The sequence below is a fragment of the Apis cerana genome, linkage group LG5, assembly GCF_029169275.1.
Source record: "Apis cerana isolate GH-2021 linkage group LG5, AcerK_1.0, whole genome shotgun sequence".
NCBI lineage: Eukaryota > Metazoa > Arthropoda > Insecta > Hymenoptera > Apidae > Apis > Apis cerana.
In genome coordinates this window covers 6,946,926-6,969,853 of record NC_083856.1, presented here as the reverse complement: position 1 = coordinate 6,969,853, position 22,928 = coordinate 6,946,926, and the positions used below count along the sequence as shown (strand labels likewise).

Below are 22,928 nucleotides of genomic sequence, written 5' to 3'. Positions count from 1 at the left end.
AGTCTACTGCTGGGTTCATTGCTTGCTTCATCACCTTCGATTCGATAAACCATACCGGACATCACATATTCAAAACTGTCTGCTCTGGAACCGCCTTCCTGTTCTGTCGCGTTCCACTCCCCTCCATCAGGATAACCGTCCTCTCTTAAAGTCGTAGCCAGAACCAGACGAAATTTATCACCTGTAAAAGAATTCAGAATAATGAAAATTACTCTTTAAAGGATAAATTAGAAAAAAATATAAAAACATTGAAATCTTTTTATCTTTGTTTAAATGTCAATACGAAAAAATCTGCAATGTCGGAACACGGAAATTGATATCTAATAATAAATCTCAAGGCAACTGCATCAAAAATATACTAGGGGCGTTACAAACGTTTCGCCACGTTTCGAACGAAATTCACGGTTGATTGCATCTAAACCAATAGAATTATTGTATCTTCATTTTGCTATTTTCATCAACTAGATACATGTACATATGCGTGCAATAAACATACAAGAAACAATTAACGTTTTTCTATTTTATTATAATATCACAATATTGTACATGACAGTACGTCATACAATATGTCACATTCAAAAAACACGAAAACTGCAATATATCACGTCGATTATATGCATTATGCCATTATATGCATTATGCATTAAGAATGCAAAGAATAAAGTAATCCTAAGAAATTATAAAATTGAGATCTTCCAATTACATAAAATATTACGCTTAATCAAAAAGCAATTGAAATGAATATATAAAATATATATTGAAAATATATAAAAATAAGTTTGATTCTGAAAACAAATATATATCATAATATTAAATTATACTTATATTAAACAAATTGTCAAATATTAACATAAAAATTAACAAATTAACATTAAAAAGAATCCTATATAGATCTATTCAATTAAAAGATAAAACATTAAGAAACCCTCACATAAGAAGGGTTACCATTCCTGGAGAACAAGGGTCAAGGTTAAAAGTCTATGCTGTGTCGATGATACATATAGTATGGTAATCGATATTACCGGCGGTGGCAATGTCGAGGGGAATATAAAGACGAATGAAAACGAAGCTGGAAAAATCTGCATAACCAATTGATCATGTTACGAGACGTATATGGGGTCAGGCTTACATCACGATAATAGCATAACGATTATAGATTATCTAGTTGAACGATACAGGATCATATTATCAACCCCAGTCATATTAACCAATACGAACCCGGCAAAGGATATGGGCTCGTGTGATTTACAGCATTAACCTTGACACTGACAGCAACGCGTATCGTTAATTTGCTCACATTAGAGGGATATATTAACACTTTATATTAAATTTAGGCATTCGTAGAATGCAAGTTTTCGAAGTCTAAACTTATTAACTACACTGTGTTATAAATATTTGATTCTATTTAAAACATCAATACGATATATATATATACATATAAGAAAAAATATGGCACACAAAATTATGTTGCAATACATTATGAATAAATGTTTAAGTAAAACTCTGTTTCATGTAAAAAGAATAAAAGCTAATAATATTATGTAACACATTCAGAAACATTAACCACCCCCATGAATTCAGCTTAACATGTTCCGGGGTCTATCGAAAACCGCCATCTTGTCTCACGACGTCAACCACAGACAAGAGAAAGAGAGAACTTAACGATAGTTTATATCCATTCTTCACATGATGCGCATCCGTATTTGTCGCGTAGGACATTCTACTTTTGTTCTATATTCCAATATTCACACATTTACACTATGATTTGTCTCAAAATGATTTCAGAACAGTTACAGTCACAACTCAAGATATTTCTTGAATAACTGCATATGACATTTACATTAACTTCGATTTATTTGCAATATTTCATTTCTTTTTCGATGCTTGTATTCGACACAATCATAACACACATTTTAACTTGGCGTAATTCAACATGTCCGTACGTCGTGTAATGTAGGTTAGTCGCGCGACGCGAAACGAAACTGCGTGTACATGTACAAAATCATGGCACGTAACGCGCATCGGCGAAGAAACCGGTAGAAAAAGCGCGCGCGATACGCGACAGGAAGGTAAATGTGAATACACGATGAAACGACACAACGATGATGACCACGACGATGGATGAGCGATACCAGCAAATAAGCATACGATCAGAGAGAGAGCACGGACACACATACACAGCTACTTCTCCCAGCGAACGAGTATCGCGACCGACACGGCTACGAGTCGTGGACGTTTTGACCTTGGCATTGAACTTATGGGAGCTGCCGGGTGAGGTAGGAGAGAGGAGTGAAACACGAGCGAACGGGACGAAGAGAGGGGAGTAGAACGTGGTACGAGCAAAGCCGGGCGCATGGGAGGGAGATTGCGTCATCTCGCGCAAGCCTGTGCGCCGCGCGTCAATACAGCGGGACTGCCTGGCCCTATGGACTAACCTTCGTTCCCCTTCCCAAACGCAATTCTATCTCACTCTGTTCTGCACAATCGACAAGCTCCTTCCTGCAAAATCCATCCCGCCTCTTTGCTCCTCGCCAACGGTAAACCGATGATCTCGATTCTTTTTTATAATAAATTTAGATTAGATTATAGATTATATTATGTCCATTAAATTTTTATTTTCTATGAAATATTTGATAATGATTTTGAATATATTTGTAGTTTTTACTATAATGTTTGTTTTTTGATAAATAATAGGAAGTAGAATAATATTACGAAAAGATAAGAGGAAGAGATAAAATAAAACTACGCGATATTAAAACTTGTGGGGGAATAAAGACAGAAGAGAATCTTCAAAGTAGCAAAAACAGGATATGAATCTGTAAACATAGTAAGCAGGCAGGGGTGGATCGACGATGCGGTGTACCCCACCTCTTTCTCCCACCCTTGCTATCGGTGGGTGTGACGCACCCACTCCCTCTGCAGCGCCCGAATCAACGAGATACATCCAGAACTGTTCGTGAGACGAGTCAAAATGACGATATTTGAAGGGTGGGGGGTTGGGAGTTTGCTGCAGCGTGACGTGGCCTTGGGCGCATTTATGAATCTAATATATCACGAATGCTATTTTTTTCATCTATCTTAACTGACTTTTCTTAACTGATGATAAGTTTATTCTAATTTAAGAATAATTAAAAAATTGTCTAATAATCTAATTGTTATATACATTTATTCTTCTACACTTCAATAATCAATAAATATTTTTTCTTTATATTCCTGCTTTCATTAATGACAGTTATCCGGATGAATAATAGTAGTATAAACATTAACCAAGCGGATGATCTTTACCATCAATTTATGAAGAAAGTCATGTTGACATGAGTTTTAGCAGTTTTCTCAAAGATATGAAATTTATAAGAGAATAATGTTAAAGATTCAAATTAAATGATAGAAGAATATCGCTGTTTTCAAAAAGAGATAAAAATATATTATATCTACATCTTCGAAAACGAATGATTCACGTGTCTAAGTTCGTCAGAGAACAGTTCATTGGCACAAAAAAAAGCGATTGAAGTCACCTTGAAAGTTAGACATATATAAGTACATAGTAACCAACAGTAAGTTGCTTTGAGCTGTGCAGAACACGTTTCACCAGTGTCCATTAGCCAAGGTTGTCCTTCGTACGTCTAACCAAGAAGTAGAAGAACCATGAGAATAAAAAAACAAACATGATACAGCACGTGTCTCTATTAGTGAGGAACACGTGTCGCATTTACCAAGGGTCAAAGATGTGTTATATGTATACATATATTGGTTCTTTCGATATTAGTTTCTCAAATTAAAATATTTGCTTTCTATTTACTTTCTAATTTTTATAATTAATTTGTTTCAAAAAACAATAATAAACGGATAAAATATAGAAAAATTTCAATGACTCTTATATTTCTTACGATTATAAAGCGATGGTATTTGAAATTTGCTCAAAAAAGAAAATAGAAATTCCTAAATATCATGACAGTTGCCAAATTTATCATTCTTTTGCCCACTCTTTAAACAATTCTCATATATGACATATATCTTATTCTACGTTTTGAAATTCGCGATTTCCTATGTATATATCGGTCTTCGAAATTAAAATAGACAAATGTAACGGAGAAGAATGTCGCACAATAATGCTATGCGAAGTAACAATCAAATATATTATTCTCATTTATTTACCAAATGTTTGATTTATATCTAGATATTAGCAATTGCTGATCGTTTTTATTAATATCGTTTCTATTTCGATTAAAATTAAGTACTTCCATGAATAAAAAATATAATAATGAATAAAAAAACAATGTATTAAATTATATTTCTCCTATTTGAAATGATGTCATTACAAATTTTTCATTTATTACATGAACTAATAATAAGTTATCAACTGTATAGATATAATTCAACTTTATCATAATATTATTATAAATATAATTCATATTTGAATATTATATTAATCGTAATAATAATAATAATGTACTATTCGTCCAGGTTAGAGAAATTGCAGAAAGGAAACGAAGAATCTTTACGTCTGAGTATACTATTGACAATAGTAGGATATTATAAATCATCATTCTGTTTCGTGTCACACTTGATATATTTTTTATCAAGCAATTTGATTGTAGATATGATTGTTGATATGACCATTTCAAAATTACGAAAATATTTATAATAATATGTATAATAAAATAAAAATATTAGATAGCCATACTTTTTCTATTTGCAATCTTTTTATGAACGGATAGTATATCTATTAAATAATGTATATCTAAAATATCTAACAAAGATAATGAAAATTTTAAAACGTATGTTGAATTATACGAGATAATAAACTACATATTTATTTTGCAGCATTTCCAGGATCGTAACTGTATAGAACAAGTGTATACACACGAAGTTGCGAGTCGCGCGCGATGTAAACAAACGCCCAAGCCCTGACAGCTCCTCTGTATTATAGCAAACAGAATTTTCATGCACGCTAAGTTATCCCTTCATCAGACATTGTTTAATTACATTTTCCTTTCGAAAACATTGTCAAGTGAAAATTACAATTTAAGTTTTAATATAAGAAGACAAGTCAAAAAATAACATCCATTAAAATGATTCGATGTAAAATTTTGAAAAATATTTACCTTCTATCATTATTATTAAAATTTTTAATTCACATAAATAAAATTCAAATCTGTATGATTTTATGTAAAATTAAAATTACGCAAAACAAATTCTTATCAATCAAAGAATTATAAGTGCTTTATTTGATACGATACGAAGTTGCTTTATTAGATTAAATTTGACATTATTAAATTTGACAAAAAATTAAATTATATCTACATATGAGCAAAGTCCTTATCACATATATTTTCAATAAAAATATTTTTATAATTTCATTAAACTTATTGAATCTAAAAAAATATTAATTATTTTTGATGAAGGAAATTATTAATATAATTTTTGATCTATCGTAATATCCATAATTATTCTTAAATTAATATACATTTTAATATAGAAAAAAATTATTGAAGAACACTCACCAAGTTCCATGGGATACAGCCAGCTGTTGATGTCCAGGATTAAGTCCATTTTGAAGGACTCGGACTCGCAATGGAGCCTGCTCACTGTAACCACCACCCATCATCATCGATCGCCATCCAGTCAAGGAAAAAACCGAAAAAAAGAAATAGAAAAAGAAATTGTTATCGCTAGGTATAATATACGCGCGTATAACATATATACGGAACAAATCAAGCAACAAATTTTATACATAAGAGACGCGGAATCCAATTAATTCTAACGAGAGGAAACATTCGTTATATTATGTCGCGTAAAAAAAAAAAAAAAAAGGTAAAACATCACGCGACGGATGCTTCAGCCATAGATGACTCATAGTCTTTGGTAAATTCGTCGTCGTTGTGGTAGTAGTCGGGAGGTTCCGATTATGGAGTTATTGGAAAAGAAGAGAGAAGGGGAAAAAAGGAAGCGAATTTTTACACATCTCCGACGAACGCGACGCAGTCGTGCCACTTGACGGCTGCCCACCGGCCGTTTGACGTCACTGTCAGCCAACCAATCGCATTTGATTCACGATACGAATTTATCGTCGATCCGACACTCGCGAAACTCGCCCATATAGGCGACGAGGAGGGCTCGAACATTCATTAGAGAATACATATAACTACGTGTGTGTGCGAATGCATTTTCTCTCACATGTGCACTTGTGGCTAGTTTGAACACGTAAGCTTGCGGTAGGTATGTAATTGCCGAGGAAAACCTTATATTTTTGTTTCTCTGTTTTTTTTTTTGCATTTTTCTTTTTGTAAATATATAAAAAATTTCATGTTTGAACGTATTTTCTTTTCAATCAATTGAAATAACATTAAACTAATTTTCCATATAAAATTTAACGAAATTCAAATTTAAGATCAGTTTAATTAAAAAAAAATACCGGAAACAAAATTATATCATATACAGATCAATTATCCGTCTGTCTCGAATTACGATCTACAATTTGTAAACAAACTGTCCTTGAAACTACCAACGTGAAGTTACATTCGACGTTATATTGCATTATGAGAACAGATACTTCAACATATCACTCCGAGTCACCTGATTTTCGTTCGCACTCAAACAATAATTTGTTATTAGTGACGGTGAACCGTATCTCGTTCCAATTGCATAATTCGTCCTTGTATGAGGCACCTCATATTCCCTAACGCCATTGCTGCAGGGAACCGACCAATAAGATCTCAACTGCATCATCGTGACGATGATTGCAATGGACCCGTCCGCGTGACGCGGCAATTTCAAACATATTTTTGAACTTCTTTGCGATCTCAATCGGAATGACGATTTTCTTAGATTACACATGTCAAACATAAACCGTGGAACGTAACCGGGAATAGAGGGCGGTAATACGACACTATAATTCAGTAGTAAGGCATGAAATAACAGACATCCACCGAAATGAAATTGCATCGCAACGGTAACATTGCGGACAAGTTGATTTAAGAAAAATGTAAATTTTACAACATCAAAAAGATTATTTTCGAACGAATGTTTCTAAATATATAAAATAATTTTTTATACACACGAAATATAAAATATTCTCAATTATCCAAAAATTGAACAATATTTTTCTTCGATATTTCTTAACAGATTACATTGATTTTTAGTTATTATTTCGTGGTTGGTGAACGGTACTTTGCCATCAATATGCTCGTTCGAGAAATTGTTCAGGGATGGGCCTAATTTGTATGTATCTCATTGTTCACATCGAATTTGCGTGAATTAATGAAATGTCTTTCGTCTACGTGACTCAGTGTACATTTTAAGTATGCAATATTATGCACACGATTCGCTTGGTCGACAAGCTCGTAAAACGTTCGACGATAGACTAGCTCGCGCAATTATTCTCGTTACTTCTCGTTATTTATTTTTAAGTAAAAAACGCGATACGTGTAAAGCGTGCAAAGTTCTACATTCGCCAATCGTTTTGCTAAAAACGTGACTTCGATTTTGCCGCGTGCACCGAAGAAATAGAAACTTTATCCAATACCGAATGCGAATAATTTCTTTTACGAAACTTCCTCGCAGAAATTTGGCTTAAAGCCATCTGAAATGTTTCTTTTTCGCGTATCTTGGATTTTTTGATATGAATTCAAAGTCCAACAATATTAATTCCACCGATAAGCAATTATTTCACGATAACGAAACAACGAGAAACACTGCACATTGATATTAACGAAGAATTAAACGATCTTGAGACGTCACGAGATCGATGAAAACGGGAAGGAAGGAGCATGATCAGGCGGAAAAGGGGAGCAAAAACGTGAAGACAATAGAACGCAAATACCCGTCACATTTTCAACGGCGGCACATTTTATATTTACACACTTAATTCCCATTTTCAAGTTGTGTAACATCAGAAGACACGTCAAACAAAACCAGAGGTTAAAAACGTGAGTGGATGATAACCGGATAATAAAAAAAAAAAAAAAAAACAGACTATCGAAATTGCAACAGATCTCATCGAGATAAAAATAACGCAAACATGTATACTTTTGTACATATATATATATATATCATTCACACTACGTGCCTCTAATGATCAAAAAATTGATTAACATCTAGCAGAGCTGTACAACACTTATAAGCATCGTACGAAATAACGAATCAGCCGTTTAATTCGAAAACAACGATTGGAAGGGCAACGTATTTTTTCCCCGTCTACGCGATTTCTACGGAATTTAACTTCCTCCAATTACTCACGGTAATCGTCAATCCTCGATTGTAATTCCATGATCGCGTGAACGATGGCCGCCCCCGTCACTTTGCCAGCTGATTTCCTTTAAATACTCTTTTTCCGGATCCCCTTGCTTTATATATACCAATCTTTCCATCATTCATCCAAACGTCGTGTGATCGAATCCTAATCACGTAACAACTTCGGTATCTTGTGAGTTTTCTTCGTGTATATTTCCTTTCGTTTCATCCTTCTTCTCGGGAACAACTTCAAATACTTATTTGTGACACGGTGAAAAATAAACGAATAATAAACAGGAGAAGTAAGAAATAATAAGATAAATAAAACATACTCGATTTCGAAAATCATGTATGATATTGACAATCTATCGTGTATTATTCGAAGCAAGAATCTCCACATCGCGAACGATGATCAAAGGATCCAGACAGAGAGAGAGGAAGGGAGAGAAAGAGAGAAAGAGTGAAAGAGAGAAAGGAGAGAAGAGAGAGAAAGAAGACACGGACCTCGAGGCTGGCACACGGTGGACTGATCCGTTCCTCGTTGCTGACGTTGCTGCCAGCTGCTAGACTTCTATGTACCGATGGAGAGAGACAGACAGAGACAGAGACAGAGCAGAGCAGAGCAGAGCAGAGAGAGAGAGAGAGAGAGAGAGCAACGACGACCTTTACGGTCACCCAGTGGTACGAGTTCTCCAACGAAACGCACGGAACCTGCCTCTATTCCCCCACTCCGCCGCCCCAACTCTCACCCTCTAACTTTTCCCCTCTCACCCGTCGATCACCAGCCGCCCTTCTTCACCACCGCCATCTCCTCTTTATCGCTCTCTTGCTCGTCACACAACTAGCTGTCTCTCTCCTTCTTCGCTACCCCGAAATGCTCGGTCCTCCTCCCCTCTGTGCTAGTATCCCATCCTTGTTCTCCACCTGTCGCACTCTAGCTCCCTCTATGTTTTCGTTTCTCTCCTGGAAAGGGGTGAGAGGGGTGGTTTTCGCTGGCTGGTCCTGGCGAACTCCCCGCCATCGGACAGGGATATATATACTCCCACACACGTTCCGAGAAATCTTCGTCATCCTCTTTCCCCCCCCAAAATAATACTTATTTATCCTTTTCTCGCTCGGCGAAATATACGTATGTTTCTTTAAATACCGAAACGACAGGGGTTGCGTTCCTTCCTTTGTGCGATACTAATAAAAAAGATCGTTGAGACCAGGATTTTTCCGCTTTTGTGTCGGCTAATTGGACTTAATGCGGTGCCCAGGTGGAACCGGTATTAATAAAAAAATTCGTTAAAAATATCCATCTCGTCTTCTTCTCGCAATTAAGAAGCGTTCCTCTTTTTTTTCTTCTCCGTTTTGTTGTTTTGCCTGGCTCGTCTCCCTTTTTCTTCGCGAACGACGATTACCGTTATATTTTCGTTGTAATTACATTTAAATGTACAACATAACGAACACTGGACGTTCACTCGAAATAAAAATCGACGTGCCAAATTTGTTTCACTTGAACGGATCTGTCAGCTGGTCTCTCCATAGGGAGAGAGAGATACGCAACCATACGCCTTCATGGTCAACTAATGGCACGGGGCTCGGCGAACGGGATACAAGGAAACAGACTCAATTTCCCCGTCATCCCTACTTCCCACTCTATTTCATCCTTTAACTGCCCTCTCACCTTCACCGCCCCAACACATAGTCCTAACCCCTCCCGCCACATCCTCTTCCCAGATCCCTTTAAATTTTCTTCCCACCAGAGAAAGATAGAAAATGGCACATTTCCCACAAGATTACCGCGTTCCCTCGATGCAATTCCAATTTTCCTCTTCAATCTTCTCTCTTAAACCGTTTTTTTTTTTATCCGATTTTCTTCCGATTCTGTTCATTCTCCACTATCGTTTCGATACACTTTCAACGATCTTTCGCAACGACCTCGAATATCTACTGTACTTCCGTGAAAGGAAAATCTGAACCGGTAACACTTGGTGCACCTCGTGGAGAGCAGTACACGACGTACTGAATCCCAGCAGCACGTCGCTAACGGTCGCTACCAGCTGGTTCGTCGTTAAAGGACGCGGCGACTCGATGGAAAACGACCACGGATAGGAAAAAGAGAAGCAAGAAGAAGAGAGGGGGGAGAGAGAGAGAGAGAGAGAAACGCAACGACGACCTTTACGGTCGGCCGGTAGTTAGAGTTCTCCAACGAAACGCACGGAACCTTCCCCTCTCTCTATTGTCTCTCTTACACCCTCTTTTCACTCTCTATCCCTCTTTTTCCTATCTAGCCACCGATCACCAACCATCTTGCCTCTCTCTCGTGTTAAGCAGCTTCCATCTTCCTCTATAGAAACGCCCACGCCTCGCTTATCCTTGTCTATTCTTCCCCTTGAAAGACTGTCTTTTCCTGGTTCATGGTGAAGGCGACGAGTAGGGATACCAACCCTCCTGGCATGCCGGACGAAGATGGCAATAGATCCACCCCCACCATGATAGGGGCGGTGCTCGGCAACCCTCTGACCTCCCTTTTCTCCTCTTCGTTGTTTCACTCATACTCTACCTCTGTTTCGTCATCTTCCACCATTCCGTTTCATCTTTCTCCCTCCTGCTTTCTGTAGCAGGTACATACGTTAATATTTCGCTTTCTCGTGCTTTTTTCCCCCAGACAAGTTTCTTTATCTAACGATACACTCATCTCTGTTTTTTCTTTCTCTCGCTTTTCTGTCTGTCGAGATTCCTATTCCCAGTTTTTCTTTTTCCATTAGCTTCGATCTTTTTTCTTATCTATTCCTTTTTTTATTTCTTCAATTATCCTTAATCAATTTCTCACTTCCAGGCTTATCCGTGAAAAACGAACGTGAATATTTTAAATACAGTTAATAAATCTTCAGATAAAATGCGTTTAATGCTAATTTTTTAGAAAAATAATTTTTAATTACAGATGAATTCCGATTACCCTATTCGCGTATCAAGCTTATCTTGAAGAATTACAGATTCCATTTTTCAAAAAAAAAAAAAAAAGTTTATAAATGGAGGTTATTAATTTGTTAATGTTATTTAACTCCTCTCCGCTAAGCCCATTAACTATTTTTCTCGCCAATCAGTATGCACAAACGTGTCGAATGATACTTATAATAGTCTTCCACTCGATAATCCGTCGGCTTTATTTAGCGCCATCAGTCAACGCTTACTTTCCGATAGCGTATATCATGAATTACCGCGAAAATAGACTGGAGCTTCCTATACTTAGGATGCGCATAAAACGGACGATACACGACCACTACGCGCCGCTTAAGAGAGACGCGCCCGTTTCCAAGAGCGCGAACAATGTTTTCATAATGTCTTTTTTCATCCTGGACACTGGCCGATTACGAAACGAAGAAGAAAAGAAACGAGAAGGTTCTTAATTTCGGACTGGAAAGAATACTCCAGATAAAGAGAACAGATCTAGAACCGAGGTAATTTAGCGAGGAAACCTGAAAACATTCGGCCGGTCACGCGATTGCCCGATCCATCGGACGAAACATGATCTCCATGGCGATTTCTCTCCGTGACGCTCGGTAAGGCGCAACTTCTAAACTCTCGGCCGTTAAAAACTTCCAATCAATATCAATATCGACCATTCCGCGTCCCCCGCAGCGGTACATCCCACCGTGTTATATATCCATGACTAATATCCCGGAGGAAAATCTTCTCTCTTTTTCCCTTTCTCTGTTCGCCTATTGCGATATTACGGGAAAAAAAATTAAGTTTAAAGAGGGAAGATTGATAGAACGGAACACAGAGGCAGGAGAAAGAAAGAGAGAGAAAGAGAAAAAAGGGGGGAAAAAAGAAGAAAAAAGAGGAAGATGGAAAATGTACACACAAGAAAGAGGGAGGAAAAAGCCTTGATACGAAAGGGGTGGCCGAGCAAGTAAGAGGTCGGGTAAAGGGTGAACGCGAAGCTAGGCTCTGAGAGAGATAGCGAGGGACAAGGACGGAATGGAGAGAGTAGGCGCGGTGGGAAGGGGGTTTGGAGTTCGGTACGAGGGCTTCCCAACTGCGCAGTGTCGCTATCCGCTATCGACCGGTTCGCAAGCGCTATAAATACTGGGCACCGGGCTCTCGCCACCCCTGGCACACACCCCCGGCCACCCACGCATACTCCGATCTACCCCTCGCCTCGTCCTTGTTCACCAACACTTCTACGCCTGCAACCCCCCTTCTAACCCCCTCGTAATCTTCTTGCCCGCCACACACACACGTACACACGTATACGTATACGTATGTAGACAGAGAGGGGCGGGAAACCTTGACCTTCAAAAGAGCCACGGAGGGCGAGGGTGGTAGCCACCACCTCCCCGGTGACGCATCTCCCGCACCCCCATTCCCCGCAGCTCGCGCACAGTTAGCCTTCCTATCTTTCTCTTTCTCGCTTCTTCTTCTTCTTCCATGCCGAAGCTTTTAATTCCAACTACGCGACGATCATCAAATACACACTACATGCAACCATTTCACTATTTCCCCTCTCCCTCTCCCTTCTCATTTTTCCCTCCCTTCCCTCTTCTTTTGTTATGTTGTTTCCTTGGATATCGGCCCTTTTTTTTTCCTTTCTTTGTTTTTTAGCTTTGGGTTACTAGTTTTTCCAAGTGTCAATTAATACCAAGGGCCTCTCTTATTTTCTTTGATCGAGGAAGATCGACGGAGGATGAGAAATCTTTTAATTAGCTCAGGACGAACCGCGTGGAATTTTAGCAATCCTTCTGGCTTCCTTCTTATAGCTCAGACCTGGGATTTAAAATTTTGTATTATTTATGCATGTATGTCCGATTATTTGTGCAATATTTGTTCATTTCTTATCATATTCTAAACGAAATAACAAAAATGTTTCTGGAACTCTCTTTTTTTCGAGTTAATTTATTCAGAAGCATCGTAGAGCGGGTTTTCTAACCTACAATTAGCTCTCCGTATTTTTTTTCTTAAACGCATAATTGGAGAATATATGTTGAAGAATATATATGTTAAAATTTGAATTTTAATCTTGAAATCGTATTGTCTCTGGTGATGATTCAAGACAAAAGATAATAGACAAGATGAATCAGAAGAAAAAGACGGCAACGTCGCGCGGAAATCGAAGACGAAAAGGGAGGATACGTTTGCTGATCGATTTAATAAAACAGCATACATCGAGCCGAACACGTCAGCCAAATTGACGATCAGCGAAGCCACTCGATGAGTCGAAGGTCGATCGCACGTAACGAATTATAGGGACCTCGTACATCTCTCGTCGATTGATTTCAACTAGGCAAAATATCGCTATCGAGAATCCTTGAAAGCATTTTTTGTTTTTTTTTTAACAATCTATACATAGTAGTTTTTCAATGGAAAATTTTTTTTTTCGTCTTCACATCGACTTAGACTTTTTGTTTCCAACTTTAACGAAGTTTAATTAAGAAAAGGATTAAAAGAAGAAACTCGAGATTCAACGATATTTGTTCATTTAGTTGTCAGAGAGTCTGTAATCGCGGATTCGTCATCGAGGCTAAAGATTACGTGATTAAAAAGGAATTCAAACTGTCTGGAAAAATCATGTCTGCCTATCTATAATTATCAGCGAGTATTTTTTCCACAGATACCGACGAACCTTATTTAAAATGATTATTCATCAACGAAAACAATCGCTGTTGGAGGAACGTAATTTTTTCTTTTTTTTATAAAAACAGACTATTTGTAATTTTGTTCTGCGAATTGCAAAGTCGAAAAGAGGGAAGAGATAAGAACTAAAGAAGGGAAAATATAGAGGATATATTTTTTTCACAGGCGAACCCCTACGCGTTTAACCGAGAAACGCATCCCCCGTCGTTAATTCCTCATCGAGCGACCGCGAGGTATGAATAATCCCCGCCGCGCTTAAAAGTTTGCCACGGACCGCGATTCTCGCATAAATCTCTTGTCGGTGAAGTCGAAAGGCGTGTACGAAAATAAATTCATCCGTCGGACAGGCCGACATTCTGCCTGCGAAAGATACAAAGAGATCAGGGAGAAGAAGAGAGAAAGATGGAGAGGAAAGGAGGGAAGGAGGAAAAAGAGAAAGAGGGAGAAAATAAAAAGCAGATAGACAAGAGGAAGAGAGATTGAAGAGGCGACCACACATTGGTTTGTACGATTTTTTTTTTTCCTTATTCTCCATTTCTTTTTGCCTTCTTCCTCTTCGTTCGTCCTCTTCCTCTTCATGGATTCGTCGAGACAAAGAGGAACCCCGAGGATGTGGCAGGGTGTCCGACAATGGGCGTTCCGATGTCATGGTATTTCGAAGCATTGCGCAATCCCTTCCCCTTATTTCGAACGATGCTGTTGCCACTTCTTCCTCGGTTTGTCAGCTGGTTTCAAGGTCGACCGGGTGGAGGAGACACGGAGGGACCGGTCGTTCCTCGAAACCAATCTCTTTCTCTTTTTTCACTCTTTCCTTCTCTCTTTCTCCCTCTATCCGCCGCCATATCGAAACCCTTTCGCGAAGACATTTCGAGATTGAACGATCGAGAGACTCACAGAAGTTCAAAATGGACGGGAACTGGCTCCCAGGTGTGAAACGGACTTGGCAATATCGTAATTGCACGACTGTAATACGCGTGGAACAAGTTTCGATACTGATCATTATCAGTATACAGTTGTAAATAGACAAAAGAATTTGGATTTTGTGGATAGTGCTCGAATGAGAGATTTAACGATTGAAAATAATATAGGATAATTAGAAGAGTAATTTTAAATTTATTATAGTTATAGAAATAAAAATATTCGATTAATAAATTTTAATAACAGAAAAATTGAATCAACCCTTTGAGATTCAAGTCACACACGTGATACTTTATCCCAACTGATTCATATTTCATAAGCCACTTTCGCAAGCTATTCACAGTTTGGCTATATTTTCAGTTTCGCAATGAATAACCCGTCTACCCGTTAATATATTATCACTAAAACTAAATTTTTAGTACAACGAAAACTTGAAACGAAGTTTTATTAGAATGTCAAGTCTAATTCAATATAGTTCCTAAGGGGTTGAAGAAGATTTAATATTTGTTAAAGTTGATCTAATAAATAAGAGATTAAATTTAAAAACATCAAGTTATTTCTTCTGGCACACGTATTATTAAATGATAAATATTCAAAGTCATTTCTTAAATATTCGAAAAAAAGTAATTTACTAATCCTAGTTTGTTTTGCTTTTTCAACCGGATAAAATAATAAAACAGTATTCTTTTATTTTATTTTTATTTTTATTTAATTCTCATGGAATTAATTGTCACTGATGCACATCAAAAAATTCTTAAATATAGTAAAAGAGAGAATACGAGAAAAGGAAAAAAAACGGAATGAAAAAAAGAAAAGAACATTTAACTAAAGAATGTTCTGTATATACATTTAATTAAGAATAGAAGTGTAGGAGAAATTATTACGACTGACAAGAATGGACAACAAAAAATTTCATTAGATCTGCCGAGGAATTATTGAGAAAAATTGCGAGAAACGATAAACATTTCATTTGTCCTAGCTGTCGAAGTGGATTTAACTGCACGAAACTCTGTTTCTATCAATCCCGTGACTAATTATTCACGACACTGATCCAGCGTAAATCTTATTGTTAGTGTAGATATAAACATCATTATTAACATTCTTATATACGAATACAAAATACAGAAAAATTGATTCATTGATTGAAAACTAAAATTCAATAGAATAATGTTATTTAAATTTTAAAATATTTGTAAATAAAATAATTTTTACATTTTATTTCAAATTTTAGAATATGAAATTTATATTTTTGAATTAGAATCAATTTTCCAGATTTAAATTTGAATGTAATAACTGAACGAACTTCGAAATTCTCTGAAAAAAAAAAAAATGAATTTTTAGCATCATTCGTGAAGAAGAGTCATCGATTGGTATTATACAACCGCCACATACCCGCGCACACGTCTGTCGGCTGATTAATTGCCAGTAACACGATTTCCTCTCGACGATCTTTTGACCTTTTCCACACGGAACACACTCACGTTTGCACACGCACAAAGAGTCGTACTAGAGCTGTCATTGTTAACTCGAAATGCGTTTCTCCTTTAGGACAGTCGAGATTCCTGTTATTGACACATACTCTTTACATAGACCAACGTCGTCAACGATAGATCCACGCCACTGCTTTACCTATGCCTGTCGAAGCACAATTAATTAATTAAATGCGTTAAGAAATTGAGCTTGTTTTACTCATCGAGCTAAAACTCATTGCGTGTTTGCCACAAAACATCCAGAAGTTGAAAAAGAATGGACGAGAGAAAGAGAAAGAATAGAGGGACAGGTACACGCTTTATAATGATTCGAGATTTAAGAACCGGTTCTGATCGCAGTTCGATTGGCAGAAAGTAATAGCCAGAGAAGAAATTACGAGCATAACTTTAGAGTAAAAGAATAAGAATAATCGATAGTCAAACCATATGTTAGAAAAGATAGAGTAATGAGATTGAATAAAAACATCAGTAAATTCAATGAATAATTAATATCAATGATATAAACGACGTCGGTTCGTTAAAGATTTCTTTAAGGAAATGGATCGTTTCATTGTTAGTTTGATAGATGTAACGAATTGTCTTTAGATAATGACGAAATAGTAATTGAAAATAATTGAGAAACAAAAATATCTATACCAATATTGACTTTTATTTTGCTACTCTTATGAGGAAGAAGTATCACAAAAAATTCAAGCATCGATCACAGAAACAAAATCGCGCATACGTTTGCACAACTTTATACCGCGCACGTAGAAGTCACTTAATTTATACACTCGTTCTCCTTAATCATATGAACGGACACTTAGAAAACATTCAAATGACACGAAGACGAATCAGAAAGTGTATGCATTACTTATAGGAATATACATACTTCTTTATTCAAAGTTTTCTTCAAGCCTTGCAGTTTGTCAAATATCGTTTTATTATCATGTCATTCAAATGTCTGTATCAACATAACGATACGAAATCGAAATTTATGGAAAAAGTGATATTTTGTAGCATTTTATATCAATTTTACGGTAATATGTTAAGAATATAACAAAATATAGGAATACAAAAAATAAAAAATTTTATGACTATTCTACGAAAGTAGAAGTACCACTTTTAAATGAAATTATTTCGAAGAAACCTAGCAATGACGACTATTCTATTTTTATGCTTCGTTTCTAGGCGTCTGTGACAAATTGTAATTCGATATCTTGTTTACTTTTTCGATAACTAGTCGATCGTAATATAATACATCTGTGTCAGACGTGATAGTCTCGTTTATATCGCTAAATAATTTATTGTTCAAATATCGAATAAATGTAAAACTTATATATATATTGATGTATAGTATTGAAAAGTTTTCAGTTGGAAGCGTGTTTCCCGACTATCGAACATATATGAGATAAGACGCAACAAGTTCGATGAAATCGAAACGATTTATCATTAACTTGTTAAGTTGCTTATTATTTTAGACGAAAAGTTGAAACGTGAAAAAACATATTTCAAGATATGTGCGATAAAATGCAACAAAATGTGTTTGATTAGTATTTAAATGAAATTTGTATACATTTTTCTACTGACGAAATTCAATATGCGTGGTGAATTCAATATGTGAGTTTTATAGTTATATATATATATCCTTATGTCAAAATTTATTTTTAAAAAGATCATTATGAGATATCACTCGTATAAAACAATACATAATATTAAGTGAAAAGCAATAAAAAAAACTTAATCAAAATAAGAATAAGAGCCGGATGGAATAGCGTGCTAAATATTCCGCGTATAATTGACTTTTGTAAATCGTTTGTACACATTGCTACGAAAATTAAAAATTAATTCAAAGCATTATAATAGATTTAAATCTGCGATTAGTTTGTTATGAACAAATTTATTAACTTGTTGCAAGATGCGTGAACTGTTCCATCCTGTCTCATAACTTTCACAAGATAATTTGATTTCTACCTGATTGCTGATTCCAAAACGGTATTCCTATAGAATGGCGTAATTGGCACGAAAAAGATGGTTTAATGGACATCCCATCGTTCGTCACTTTATTGAATTCGTACGTCTATGTCTTTCTCGGGCTTTTCACGCACACACGCACGCAGACGCAGCACTACCACGACGGCGACGCAGTGCTGACAAAGAGAGGTAACCCAGAGACCGGGTGCCGGTTCGCTGTTGGAACAGTCTCGAAAATGCATCTTCGACAGCAGCATCGGTTTGCAGGTGAAAAACAATGAGAAAATATCGCGTGACTAACCGCAGCAATAAGACTATGAGGAATGACGAAACAAATATTCGGCGAAAGTAACAGAACGACGGAAAAGGTGGCACGATTCGCGGTCGCACGAGAAGGTTGCCGGCTGCCGCCTTGGCACTGACAGTGGCCCTCGCGCCTAGCAACACCGAACGCCAAACTGTCGACTCGCTGAAGGCAGCCGGCACCGCACCACCGTGCCCCCCTTTTTCATCGATGTATCTTTCTCGCACTTTCGCGCTTCTTTCTCGCTCGAACTGTTCTTCCATTGCGGTATTTCGCTCATACACACGTTCTTTCTTTCCTCTTCTCTCGTTTTGCCTCTCGTGTTGCCCGTGCGTCCATTTTCTTTCTTCGCTATTTACTTTTGTCCTCGTTGTTCACGCATGTTTCTACTTGCAGTTCTTTTTTCATTCTATCTTTGTCTATCCTTGGTCAAAATAGGCACACAGGAAAACATTTGACTGTACGATCACAATTCTTATTTGTCTTTATCTCGTAAATACGCAAACGTTACTCGCTCTCGTTTTTTCTCACTTTGCGCGCAACTGCTGGCGAACCAACCAGCCGCGGGCCAGCAGCCGAACCAGTACGAAAGCCGGTAACCGGCACAACGCGCCATACCAAAGCAATAAGCCGATTGGTCGGTCGGCCACTATACGACCAATCGCGTGACGTTGTAGGTTATCAGGTGGTACCGCGCTCTTACAGCTACAAACACTTGCTACAGCGGAAAAGATTGGTTCCTCGTAATTTGAATGAGAACATAATTGTTTTTCAATTCATATTACAAAAGAAATTTGTATTTATGATAAAATTCCTCATAAAAAATCAAATAATTTTTCATATAAATAAAATTTAAGATTTGTACGTAATATATTAATTTCCTTTTCTAATTTTATTTATAACTGACAAAAAAATTCTGACAAATAAATCATATCATTTCGTACAACGCTATTCAGAGAATGTCTCAAAAGAAATACATCTCTTCCTATTACTATATTGTTAAATTTCTATCGAATTATGAAATACGAATTGAATAGTGCGTTCTACCGATTTTTACGGATTCTATCTCCTTCATCTTCGCGTCTCGCCAAAATAGGTCACGGTGCAAAGTGGAAAAGTAAGATGGGTCGACAAGGAGAAAAGCTAGCGGAGGACGAGGATCACGCGCGTTGAGTACGTGCCTTGCATCCGGCGGCACACTGTGCTTCATTCGCCACTGCCTGATTAATCCAACGTCATTTATCAGATTAAATGGATAATGTTAGTTTAACTTAACGCCATGCTCCCAAAGAGCGGGCGTTTCTCAAAGATTCTTTATTATTTCATCATTTGGCTCTTATGGGCACGAGTGTTACGCAATTCAACGGCCACTGAAATTGAACATTGACAATCGGTTGTGTTAACGAGTTCATTGTGTTTCTGTCCAAAATGCGATACTAAATACGTGAGTTATGTTATATAACGCTATTAAAGAAAAATTCTAACAATCGGAGAGGAAAATTTTCAAGTCAATATAAATTGGTATGGAAAAATATGGAAATGAAGAAACTGATTTAAGAATTTACTGATTGAAAAAGGATAATTTAAATATCCCGGAATTTTAACTACCACTAATAAAAGATATATAGAAGAAATAGAAGGGAGAATAAAGTTTAATGTTTCGTCTTCAGATGGATAAAATTGAGTTTAATATTAGTACCAAACTGAACTATGATGAACTTTCACATGCTGTACCTAAAAGGTCGGCTTAAACGATGAAATCACAGTTATCTTGCTACGAACGCACAGTTTAACCGGTAATTAGAGTTTACGGCAGCCACGTTGATTAGGTCGTTAAAGAAACTATTACGCCGACTAAATACAGTCTGGGCACTCCCACTAGTCCCTGCTGGATTGTAATTTGATGCAGCACGTTGTTCACGTGTACATTAGTATCTATTTGCAAGACTTCTTACCAACTCGATGATTCATATCGTTAATCTTACAAATTTCCTATACTTCTATATAACAAAAAAAAAATCAACCAATTGAAAAACTATAAAAAAAATAAAAAATTTAGCAATATAATAATCACATACTAACAAACAAAGAATTATTAATATACTAATTTACTGATAAAATATTATACACAATAATGGTTGATAATTTTCAGCTAAACTATAATTTTAACAAAGTTTTTCTTTCAAGTAATTTAAAAAGAATAGAAATATTTTAGAAACAGGAATATAATTAGCATTTGTGCAATGAGTTTTCAATTTCAAAGATTCTTTATTTTGCCAAGGTTATAAATTTACAATTGAACGCTTTTAACAATTATAACTCTATTTCTTGTGAATCGCAATTATTTTTAAAATAATATAATCGTGACAACGTCGATCATTCAAAATTTCAAATATTGATTTCAAATTGAAAATATAAGCAAATCAATATTGTCGCTTGGAAATGCAGCATTCCTACACATTCAAGATAAAAAGACATGTTTTTTGTTCGGAGGACGAGTGGTTCGTCTTTTAAAAATAAAGACGAGGCACGTTTATGCACGATTCTTGGACAGAAGGAGGAAATTATTAGGTTCGCCAACGATCTGGTTGTCCGAGTAAATTGTTCGAATTACCTCAGCACCCGGCAATGGAAGGTGACCTACTGTCACGAATGATCTTTCCAAAGGATTGTGCAACTTCGAACTTCAGAATTTTTCTTCTCCCGTTTTTTCAGCTTTTCCTTGGATGAAGGGGACCCAATTATGAAATTTCCTTGGACGATGTCGCATTAGGAATTCGTCGTTCTTTAGAAGATTGAAAATCATTTCTGATACCTTTAATATTCAACTCGCAACGCGCTTCGAGGCTATGATCGAGATAATGAAACGATTTAATGTGGAAATTTACAAAACGATCGCCGTAATACAAAGTAGAATATTATTAACTTGAACTTTGTATCGTTTATGTTTCGCTTTATTCTTTCTCCTAGAAAAAGTACTTATCAGGTGGAGGATAAAGAAAAATTATAATAAATTATATTTTCCATTTTTTCCTAAGAAGAAACATTTTAAATTTAACAATATGTATTTCAAAATTTTAGGAATTTTTATATTGTTGTATCAAAAAAACTAATTTTCTTCTCTTTCAATGTAATGAAATATTGTTATAAATACTTTCACGTTGAAAAAAATATAAAATTACAATTGATAGGAAGGAATTTTTATCAAATGAAAGATAACGGATATCATACATATTACTTAAATTATATGCAATATTGTATCGTCTGACTAGTATCATACACGATCTACTTAGCTAGCTTTAATAGCCTTAAAATTTATACATGTATATAATGAATATAATTATATCGTATACGTATATTTAATTCGATTTTATCGTTAATTCTTCATCTTGTTAATAAAACCGAAATAAAAAATGCAATAATGAACATCGAATTCTAGAAACAATTTAAACGTGACTGTTACATCACGTGAAAGGAACGGAGTGATCCAAGAAACTAATTTAAAATAGACGCTATCTGAATTGAAAGTTACCTATAAATATATTATTTCCACGGATTTAACCAATTCGTGGCAAATACAAAAACCGTGCACGATGGCAGTTATCGGCCAAGGTCATGGCCTTAATCGTTATTGGGTCGTCTGACCTATATATTCCGGATGCTCTCTAGGATTTAAAGTTTCAAACTACTACCATTGCGGCCATATCGACTTCGAGGAGCACTCTAGATAAACGATACGGCAGTGCGGAGGCTGGAACAGTACGCTCTCCAACAATAGACGAATAAACGAATTCGAAACTTTCCAAATCGAATAGATTGTGCGTCACGAAGGACAAAATTGGATCGCGTTATATAGGAAAATCGTTGTTCTCATATTTGGCAAAGAGCAAACCATGTTTTGTTTGAACACAATTCTTGGATTGAGAAATAAGATGCAATGTTTCTAGATTAGATTTCTAACCTTTCCAGATTTCGTTCCTATTAATTATATTGGCAATAAAATGGAATATAAAAAATTACTAGATGTTATAATTGCATACATAGATTATTAAATACGATTACGTCTATTTTTATTAAATCTATTAATAAATCGTTGAAAACAAAAATAGATAAAAAACTAAACAATATAGAAAAAAAAAATGATTACTCGATCAATTTTCATATTAATTTCTCGCACTTTGATCAGATGTGCATATTTATTTTAATAAAAGAGATTGTATAATATATAATTATTGGTATAATATATCAATGTAATAATTTATACACACATTTGTAGTATATATTTTATACCACAAATTTATCATATGTAATATCATTTTACTGATTTCACGTTTCTCTCGCAATCCATTAACATTATTATCTCGATTTAATCGATGCAATTTCAAACCGTTCCAATCTTTATAATTCAA

General features: G+C 36.0%; 1 protein-coding gene and 1 long non-coding RNA gene across 10 annotated transcripts in view; one reads left to right on the top strand and one right to left on the bottom strand.

The window, feature by feature from the left end:
- Positions 1-22,928, bottom strand: part of LOC107997579 (DNA-directed RNA polymerases I, II, and III subunit RPABC3) — a 59,345-nt gene that overhangs the window by 29,630 nt on the left and 6,787 nt on the right. The window contains exons 2-5 of one of the 9 annotated variants that reach the window (XM_017056273.3): positions 8,565-12,987; positions 8,239-8,488; positions 5,505-5,588; positions 1-181 (exon numbers count right to left, since the gene is read on the bottom strand). In XM_017056273.3, coding sequence (XP_016911762.1) covers positions 1-181; positions 5,505-5,588; positions 8,239-8,269 — 296 coding nt within the window. In that variant the 5' untranslated portion in view covers positions 8,270-8,488; positions 8,565-12,987. Of the gene's footprint in view, positions 182-5,504; positions 5,589-5,734; positions 5,927-5,961; positions 12,988-18,215; positions 21,105-22,928 lie in introns of those variants that run through there. The other 8 variants (XM_062074773.1, XM_062074774.1, XM_017056272.3 and 5 more) reach the window with 8 other exon arrangements.
- Positions 159-3,210, top strand: LOC133666079 (uncharacterized). The gene is made up of 2 exons (XR_009829661.1): positions 159-2,537; positions 2,695-3,210. It is a non-coding gene; the product is annotated as an uncharacterized LOC133666079 (long non-coding RNA).